General features: G+C 45.4%; 1 protein-coding gene across 3 annotated transcripts in view; it reads right to left on the bottom strand.

The window, feature by feature from the left end:
- The window catches only part of plekhg4 (pleckstrin homology domain containing, family G (with RhoGef domain) member 4), a 92,734-nt gene that overhangs the window by 15,210 nt on the left and 67,217 nt on the right, over positions 1-10,307 (bottom strand). For all 3 annotated transcript variants that reach the window (XM_039613716.1, XM_039613720.1, XM_039613724.1), the window contains exons 4-12: positions 9,180-9,347; positions 8,867-8,990; positions 8,698-8,791; positions 7,294-7,380; positions 7,093-7,209; positions 6,428-6,526; positions 5,680-5,967; positions 4,532-4,654; positions 4,163-4,354 (exon numbers count right to left, since the gene is read on the bottom strand). In XM_039613716.1, coding sequence (XP_039469650.1) covers positions 4,163-4,354; positions 4,532-4,654; positions 5,680-5,967; positions 6,428-6,526; positions 7,093-7,209; positions 7,294-7,380; positions 8,698-8,791; positions 8,867-8,990; positions 9,180-9,347 — 1,292 coding nt within the window. The remainder of the gene's footprint in view (positions 1-4,162; positions 4,355-4,531; positions 4,655-5,679; positions 5,968-6,427; positions 6,527-7,092; positions 7,210-7,293; positions 7,381-8,697; positions 8,792-8,866; positions 8,991-9,179; positions 9,348-10,307) is intronic.

The following is a 10,307-nucleotide window of genomic DNA, read 5'->3' on the forward strand; positions in this document are numbered from 1 at the left end:
AGCCAGTCAACCAAAGAGGAGGAGGGGAGACAGAGGGAGGGCGGAGGAGGCCAAAACCCTCCAAAACCATATAAAAGGAGGGGGTAGGGCTCCTTTCCTCCTCCTTCAGAGGAGTAGTGGTGAATCTACTTCAGACGGTTCTGCGGTTCCTGGAGGAGAGCGTTTTGTCTTCAAACTCTTGATGTGAAAGAAGTCTCATGTTTCACTTTGTTTCTTCACTCTTTGCTCTGTTTCTACATTCTGTGCTTTTATTCTGAAGTCTTCATATAAAAGGAAGAAATGTCAAACAAGGCAGAATGTCTTCCTTCAATATCAGTGTTTTTATGCCCCGACGTCAGAGACAGCTGTGCTGACAGGTGTCGTGTTGTCAGCTGTCCATTTGTCCCATTCTTGAGATACTTGAATATGGCAAAAAAACTACTTGAACTCGAAGATTGAGGATAAGATTTTCGTGGTCAAAGGTCACTGTGAGCTCATAATATACAAGATTACCACTACCTGGCAAACTATCACACATCGTTTTCGGTGCAAGACAGAAAACCTAAAAACAGAAAACTGACAGATGCTGCATCCTGTCCAGATCAGAGGAAACTCTGATCTCTTTCCTTTCAATATAAAATCACTCATTTTACAAAAACATCTAGATGCTAGCATGTCATAGCTGACAGAAAGGAACTGCTGCCAGAACGTAGTCAGAGGAACTGATCCGAGGAGGTGCTGTCGACAGTTTGGATCACAGCAGGTAGCGACAAGGTTTAGAATGAACCCAATACCTGTGTTCGAGTGGTGCGTAGTAAAAACATGAGCTGACACATGACCAGATCCGGTGTATCGCCGTCCGAGAAGAAACTAGGCAACGTGGTGAAACTATCACTACTAGCGCCTGGCCAAACCTCGCCGCTGAGCTAATAGCTGTCATTCTTAAAGATCTTTTAAGTAACGGGTGAACTGGAAATGGATCAAAATGATAGAATTTACCATTTTTCCCCATCATCTAATCATGATTAAGTGATTTTACAAAAAATATTTAAAAACAAGTAAATACAAGTAAAAACATAAAAATATGTTTTTCCCCTGCTCATCCCCTCTGAAGAGAAAACTTGGTATGAACCAAACTGATTTTGGAGAACCGAGCTCTGATAGACGCACTGTGGTGGAGCGGCTTGTCTACTAACTGGAAGGTTAAACTTTCATTTCTGGCTCCTTGAAATGAAATGACAGTTTGTGCAGGTACAGCAGAATAAACCCTTAGCCTGAGATTGCTTCGAGTGCTCGCAGAAAAGTGCTGTTTAAGCAACACTCCATCCCTTTATCGTCCACCTATGAGCACAGAGCGCTCTGCCAGCTGTTGGAGTTTTTTCCTGCCACTCAGCTGTGAACAATGTGGACACGACAAAGCGGAAAAAGGAATGATGCTGCCGGTGTGACTGCTGTGAAATGGAGCAGACAGCTAGTTTTATATTTGCTAATACCCATTTACTTTACTTTCCTGCAGCTTGCTAGCTGGAGTCTCCTTCCCCAAAACAGATGACAAGCTTGACTAACAGCAAAATTACCTCCGACACACCATCATCGAAACTGACAGAAATCCAAAAACACGAGTCAGAGTGGGAACGTCACTGAGCCGCGGAAACATGACAACATGCGTGATCAGGAAACAACACGACAACATCTGCAGCAGGTAAACTGGTAACACACACACACACACACACACACACACACACACACAGAGAGAGAAAGAGGGAGAGCGAGCAACAAGCAGCGAGATGAGCTTCATCAAAGATCTCTCTGCAGTCAAACTGACGCCAAGGTAACATCAAACGGCTGAAAAACTGCCACACACACACACACACACACACTCGCTGATAAAACTTCTCCAAAGCAAACTCAGCTGTGTGTGTGTTTTTAAAAGAACAACAACAAAAAAAACAGTAAGAAGTGTGTATCGTACCTCGGTGTGTTCAGCTGAAGCTCTGAAGCCTGAGTGAGGCGCGCAGAGAGTGGCATCCTGACCACACACACACACACACACACACACACACACACACACACACACACACACACACACACACACACAGTGACCCCCCCACACTTCATCAATGGGCTGAATGGCAGATGGGCGGTCCCAGGAGGAGAGGAGGGGGGGCATCACCACGGCGACAAAGACTTTGTGGTGAAAGGAATGAAAGGGGGATGGAAAGAAAACTTGGCACCGGAGTGATACCTGGACTACACACACACACAAAACACTCGTGTGCATGCTTCATTCCTGTGAGTCTGTGTGTGTCAGGTCAGTACTGCCTGCTTAGTGTATCAGAGTGAAAACTTCAGCACACTCTGTGGTTGGTGTTGTGCAGAATTCGGTGGTGTGACTGAAGCGTCCGAACAAACTTCACTGGTGAAAGTTTAAACATCGGTCTGAAACATGCGCCTGCCGACAGGCCGAGCCCACCACTGAGTGACAGGCGGATCAGATCCCCATAGGCTGATGTTTTTACCCACAGACCAGACACGTCAGGACAGGACAGGAAGTGAGGCTTGAAAAGACTTCCACACAATGGAAAAAAAAATCTTGTCATCGCAATTTTGATTTTTGTTTTCCCCAAATAGAAATCATCTATTTCTATTTTGCATTTCAACAGAGAGGCTGTTTCTCTCCTGTGGTTTAGTTCAACTTTGCAGCAAACTGAGCGAGCCTGCAGAGCCAGTAAAAATGTGCCGATCCGTCACATTCATTCACATGAGCTGTTGAGCACAGGGCTTATGAGCTATAACAAAAACCATAATTACTTTGTTGGTAATTGTATGCTTGATTTCTGTACCAACTTATCGTGAAGTGTCTTTTTACAGAGAATTTCGGATCATCTTTTCGAAAAACAAATGAGACAAATAAAATGAAAGAAAGGTCTACGGACGTGCGAGGTCGTCAGTAGAGACTTTGGATGAGCAGGTGTTTTTGACTGAAGCCCTCTGAAGAGGCACCTGGAGGCCCAGCAGCTGCTGCACCTCAGGAGATGATATAGAAAATATGGTTTGTTGCAGGAATGTGGACCCATGTAACTTCTTCAGGCTAAGTGTGGCTGGGACCCATTGGGGGGGGTGTCAAGTCTACCCTGTCCCGGATCTGGACAGATCAACTGGATTCTTCACTTTTCAGTTGTCACAGGACTTGTCAGGGCTGGAGTGCTCACTCCCAGTCCAGAATAAGTTGCTGCCCCACGTGGAGGACTTTAAGTATCTCGGGGTCTTGTTCTCGAGTGAGAGACTGACAGACTAGATCAGGGTGGGGTCTGTAGTGATGTGGACGCTGTACCGATCTGTTGTGGTGAAGACGGTAAAAGCACAGCTGTCAATTTACCGGTCGATCTACGCCCCTGTCCTCGACCTACGCTGTGTACATCCTAACATGACATCATTCTAACTCTTTTCTGAAAGAAAAACTAAAGTGCGCCGGAGTTCACACCGTGTCACTCTCGGTTATGATGTGAACAACGGTCGAAGAAAGTTTTGTGGAGGACGAGGTCAGTGCTTTTGTTTTCATAGGATGTCTGAGGGACAACTTCAACTGTTTCATGATTGAATTTAAAGAATCTGCACATAATAAAAATATCAGCATGACATAAAAACACACAAACAAACCTACAAGACAGAGTCATGTGGACAAAGACCATTACCCCCCTCACACCCCTTTACAAAGAGTCCAGTACACAAAGCAATATTGACACTCTCTCCCCCCTCTTCATCCTCCTGGCCTCAATACAAGCTGTCAGTTTCACTGCAGGGAGACGATATGAGGAGGAGGAAGAGGAGGAGGAGGACAGACACGACAAACCAGCTGCTCCGATCCACATTCAACTGTTTTACATGCAGCTAAAATTAGATTTCTGAAGATGGATTCAAAGCTGCTCAGACAGAGCTGACAGGCTTCTCAGATGGTTTAAACCGAGAGACAGTAAAACATGAAAAATCAGTGCACAGCTGGAGCTATAATCAGAAAGAGCTGTAAGTACTGTTCACAACACTGAAATTCGCTTTTTAACTAATCTGGTGTCTCAGGAAGCACCATATTAAATATAGATTTACACATTTAGATGACTGTGAGGCTCAAACTGCCATTGGAAACCGATCTGATGAGCCACAGTTTCAGCCTCAGTGACTGTACCTGATCTAAGAAGCTGTAGAGTCGGACGGCCCGCTCGATGTTCTGCCCGGTGCTGCTGATCCGTTGAGTGAAATCCTGCAGCTGAGCCCAGAAGGAGTGAACTTTGTCCTCGTAGATGTGGAGGTCAGCGGATGGCACGTCGTCCCGGCGCTCCAGCCGAGACAGCAGCTCCTTGCCTCGTTTACACTGGTCCTGCACACAGAAGAAACAGACCTCATCCTCTGTGGGGACCAGTCCTCAGTATGGGCTAAAAGAAATGTTTGAACGAGTGAGAGAGAGTGTGTGTGTGTGTGTGTGTGTGTGTGTGTGTGTGTGTGTGTGTGTGTGTGTGTGTGTGTGTGTGTGTGTGTGTGTGTGTGTGTGTCGTACGTATGCCGTTGTGCAGAAGTCCTTGTAGTCCTGCTGTTTTTCATTCAGAAGCACCAGAGAATCTGCCGGCTCTTCCAGACTCTTCAGACGAACTTCACCGACCTCCTGCAGCCACGTCTTCACCTGACACGCACGCACACGAATGACAAGCACATAGACGGTAAGGTAAACTTCACATTAACAGACAGAAACGTGATCCAGAGGAGCAAACCTCCCACCCTGCCAGGTGAGATGCTAGGCGTGACCTCTGCACAGGTAAATCTAAGACTAAAAGCTCTTTTTAAAAAAACCAAACAGAACCACCAACACTTTTTTTATGGTTACGAAGACAAAGAATGACAGAAAAACAAAAAAATAATGCTAAGAAAGGAAAAAAGAGAACAATCGATGCTGCCTGGACATCCTGCAGAAGTGATGAGGACTCTTTCAGCTCGTCTATGCCTGAGGGCCAAATGTCTGACCGTTCATCCAAACCTGCAAGCAGCAAATCGCTGACATATGGATCTACTTTAACCTGAATTACCCATTTATGAAATCCATATATCATGTAATGTTTATTCATTTTCATAATCATTCATTTGTGAGTGTGCTCAGGGAGGGAAGTGTTTGAGCTTCATCCTGTCAAAGCTTCAGAAGACAAACTCGTTCCAGTTTAACTCCAAACACATAATAGGTGTTTTTCTGTTGATGTTTATTGATCTGATATTAATCTGACATTATCAGGTAATAATTCGATTGCTTACAGCTTAGAGCACATATTTCCAAACACGCGTCGGTTCACAAAAAAATGTATTAAGTTAAAACCTCCCTACATCTGACATCCACAGCTCCACTTTAGTTTCTTCCTCCTACTGACAAGATACAAGACTCCAGAGTTCAGGTTAAAAAACAAAAACACATCCAAAAATTATATTTTTTTTAATGTATTCATTGTGCATTACTTCTTTTGGCCCACTTGCAGTACCTTCACAGCACACCAGGGGGCTGCTGTCCACACTCTGATCACTGGCTTAGAGCGTAACCAAGGAAACAAAGGAGGTGGGAGTGTCTCAGTGTCACGGTTCATCATGAAGTCAACTCATCACACTAAGACGACACTGATGTAAATGTCAGTATGAACGATGCATACTGAGCGTGCTCAGACTGACCTCGCTGAAACCTTGCTCCAGGTTCCTGAAGTCCACGATAAAGTTCAGCTCCTGCGTTTTGGAGTTGGACAGCATCACCAGGCGGTGGAGCAGCTCATCCACCTGCTCGTACAGAGCCGACACCGACTCCACCGCCGCCCGCTGGTCCACCGCCACGCCGACGCTGCTCTCCTCTCTGCGCAGCCATGACAGCGAGGCACCGCCCTCCTGCTGGAGCTGCACCAATCGGCTGTCTGCGAGGATGCTGCACATCACTGACCTGTAGCGGGACAGCAGCAGCTCGGCATCCTGGCAAAGACAGAGAGGTTTGAGCTGGTGTCCAAACCTTCATGTGAGAACTGAGAGCAGACAGTGCCGATGGAGGACTTTGGTTTAACTCACGTTCACTGACTTTGCCCAAGTGATAAAAAAAACATTTAAAAAAAATCTACTTCCAGGATTCATGACCCAGTTACTCAAAACAATCCTAAAAGAACTACTTTCTTGAGCTTTGAGTGCCACTTAGTTTAACTAAATTCAAGAGAAGGCAGATATCGCTACAGCTGATTGCTCCCAAAGCTGGACATTGTACATGAAAATAATTCAGATAAACAGGCCGGAAGTTAACATGTCAATTTTCGCATTTACAAACTAAGGTGTCCACGCGCGCCCGGCTGGCGGGGTAATCACAGTACCCCATCGGCCTTTTACAGGTAAGGAGTAAAAACAGATCTAGCACTCTTTCTTTCCATGCCGTGTGTGTTTTTACCTCAGCAGTGTTTGGTAAAGGTGTGGATTGCAGCGCGTTGATGCTCTTCTGCAGCAGGCTGATGACGTCCTCACACTGACGGGTCAGCTGCTCCAGTCTCTGAGGGACAAACACACATTTTCATTGTGTGAATCATTTCTAAAGCCACACACTTATGAAAGAAGAAAAGAAACTTTAAATACACAACTGGAAGGTGAATAAAACCTTCCACTCTACAATGCAAACCTCATGTGATTAGCAGCCCAGGAATGTGGGACAACCTGTACAATTATTTTTACTGAAGCATGCAACGTTTCAAAGCGTTTCAGCTGCAGAAAAGCAAAGAGGAGCTGTGAAAGTCCAGAATCAGACATGCCTCACCTGCCCATCATTAGCTCTACGAAACAGCGAGCAGGGATTAACCTGTGCTGACTGATTTGGGTTTGTCGTGACACTGTGAGACGTCTGTCCAACACGCGTCAGTACAAACATGGAATATGAGTCTGACGTGGCTTATACTCATGTAGGTGAAACAGTTTTCTGATGACTAGAAATCATCAAAACACTGGTTTGATATTGTTCTAACTAACAGACTTCACCGTGTTTGTGTGTTTCACTGTTACACGTCTGCCTTATTGTTTATTTTTGATTGTTAATTTTAATCTGTGTGCGAGTTATACACTGACCAATCTGAAGCTGACCCAGCTGCTCTGACTGAAGCTGAAGGATCCTCCAAACTCCACAGGAAGCTGTCGGAGCTCCACGTGTTTCTGAACAGACTTCAGAGAGCTCAGCACCTCCACCTGCACAACAGAAAAATCAACACACACTTTAAAACATACATTCACACAAAGGTGTTTGTGAGCAGCTGTGGTGTGAAGTGTTACCTGTGTAGCTGCAGGTTTGTCCACACGCAGAGATGAGTCCTTGTTAGCAAGGATCAAAACACCGTGGATGGAGCCTGGTGTGTTCTCCTGCTCTCACACACACACACACACACACACACACACACACACACACACACACACACACACACACACACACACACACACACACACACACACACACACACACACACACACACACACACACACACACACACACATCAGTTTCTCTGGTGATCAGCACAAAGTTTCCATCAATAAGCAGCCGTTCATGTATTTAGAACAAGAAGCAATTGATCACATTTTCAAAGAAAACCATGCAGAATTAAACTAATAAAATACATCAGGAAACAAGACCGTTCTTAAAGCGGGGCTAAAAACTGGAGTCTGGTTGATTTTCAGGTTGTCAGTCTGCTGGGGGTTGAGCTTTTCAGATGTTCTGCTTTCAGGATTTCAAGTTTGATTAATGCTAATAAATTCAGATAGAAATAGACTGTGAGCCACTGAACACATATTAAAGAACAGCACTGGTAGACAAAGAGTGCTATTATTGAAGCGTTATACTCACGACCTCTGACCTCTCTGGGTTCAGTCTGTCAGTGAAACCAGCTGACTGGAACTATACAAAGCTGCCACAGACTGTGTGTGGACTTGTTTCTAATCCATAAACGATAGATTTCAAAAGCAGCAGCAGAGCAGTCCTCCAACCACCGCAGTTTGTAACTAACGCCCTCTGTTGGTCACTGACCAATCACAGCACATCATTAAGGAGCTCAGTTGGCCTCTGTAACCACACTTCTCTCTTCCTAAGGTTTCCAGTGAGGTGGAGATGAAGTTTATGGGAAAAAAAACTGTTTTTTAAACTAACTGACTGTCCCCCTGGTTCCTGAAGGTCACTGACAATGTTCAGACCTGGAGGCCAGAGGGGAGGACAGAGTAAGGATCCATAATCCATTTCCTGTTTTAACAGCTGCTTTGACCAGAAACTAAAAAAACTGTGGCTGCACAGAAACATACAGCTTCAACTTTGATACTTTACACAGAAACAAGAAATCATGATTGAAAATTTAAAAAACATTCTCGGATTCATGGTCGATCAGAGATAAGAAGGACGACATATTCTGCTTGGTACAAATGTTTCTCCATTAGTCACGTTCTGCATGTATTCGTCATCAGGAGCAGCTGCATCATTGTTTTAATAGGAGCTGAGATGCTGTCTCTCATGAGGGCATGTTTCTCTAAATGACTCCTGAAGAATAAAATGACTCTGAGGGGCTGAAAAATGAAAGTGACTCCAGAACTAGTAAAGCCGTCTTCTCTCGCACGTGCTCAGTCTGTCCTGGATTTACTGCAGCTCCACAGCACAGAGCTCCTGTCTCCAGGTAGGCTCAATCATAACCAACTCACCTGCAGCGACCTGAGGGCGGAGTACAGGGCGGGAGAGGGAGCAGCTCCACGGGCATCCACCAACACCGTCAGCCCTGACGCTAGCACCTCCTTCCTGTTCCATGAAAGAAGTGATATCAGAGGGTGGACAGCACAGAGACCTGAGAACAACAGTAACGGAGGAGCGTACCTGAGGGTGGAGGTGTAGTAAAGGAGGAGGCGGGGCAGCTCAGCGCTGTCACAGTCCAGGTGGGACCACACGGGGCTCGTGGTGGAGACGGTGAGCAGCGCTCGCTCACCTTTGTCTCTGGTTCCTGCAGGAAGACCCAGCAACTTCATTTACACACAGAAACAGCGACTCCAACTCTGAAGTTCAGTCTCTGCTCCACCTGCCCAACTCTATAAACCTCAGGCTGGAGCTTCTGACTGCCCTGATCTTAGTCTAATCGGGTCTGAGTCTGAGGCCTGAAACTGGTTGGTACTTGACGTTTGTGTTTTCTCACCAGGCAGACAAACAGCTCCAGACCTCAACAGCATGCTGTAAAGTCTTGACTGGGAGGACTGGGTGACAGGCTGGACTACCCTTGGAACAGCTGCTGGTTGTTCTGTCGGATTCGAACCAGCAGCCAGAGCGACCTCTGACTGGGCAGGACGCAGCTCACTGCAGAGGCCTGTGAAGAGATGCCAAAATTAACCTGTATTACTCACACTGTACTGATACAGCAGGCCTGTGACGCCCAGTTTTCATGTATGACACAGATAATGGACATGTTCTCACAACGAGAAATACTGTGTTGCTGGGGTACCTGCTGTTCTCTCCCACATGCAAAAAACAAACAAACAAAAAAACGACCATTTATAGTCCAATCCGGCCGTCAAGGACATTTTCATTTTGAGATTCAGCTCCGCCGGGTCATGCCTGCTAAATTTCAGGGCTGCAGTTCATGTGTGAAGAACCTTAACCGTTAACCCAGCAGTTAACCTCAAAACAGCTAAGAACCAGACAAAAATGTCCTCACTGTCAAGGTCACACACGCGCACACACACACCCTGCCTGAAGACTTTAAACCACGTGTGTCAAACTCGTTCACCGTCCACAAAAAGCTGAATTTGACCTCAAGTGGGCAGCACAACCAAAATCATTCCCTTCTTCAGTTTTCTGTTTTTTGTTCACTTGAGTTAAGATTTTGTAAATAAGCTGAAACTGAAGTGACATACGCCCCTCACTAATAATTTTGATTTTAAATAAAGAGACAATGTTTTAAGTTAATTCTCAGAGCCCGAGGCTTCATCAGGGTCTCACAAAGTGCAAGTCAGTAGCAGGTGGGAAACAACCCCTGTGCTGTGGGGTATAACCCACAGGGGGTGCTATAATGAAAAGCAGAAACCTCATGTACAAATATTAAAACTGTAGAAAAACTTAAAAGTACAATATGTTAAGCAAATAAATCATGTAGCTACTAAACAAAACAAAAAAAAGCTTTTTAATGATGTTCATGTCTGAACTAACCAAAGTGACCAAATTCAAATTACAAGAACAAAATAAATCTATAGAACAAAAAAGTCACGTGCTGATACACATAGGCAATGAAGACTGCCTGACACGCGCTGGTCTCACCAAACCTAACACC

This window comes from Oreochromis aureus, linkage group 1 (genome assembly GCF_013358895.1).
Source record: "Oreochromis aureus strain Israel breed Guangdong linkage group 1, ZZ_aureus, whole genome shotgun sequence".
Lineage (NCBI taxonomy): Eukaryota > Metazoa > Chordata > Actinopteri > Cichliformes > Cichlidae > Oreochromis > Oreochromis aureus.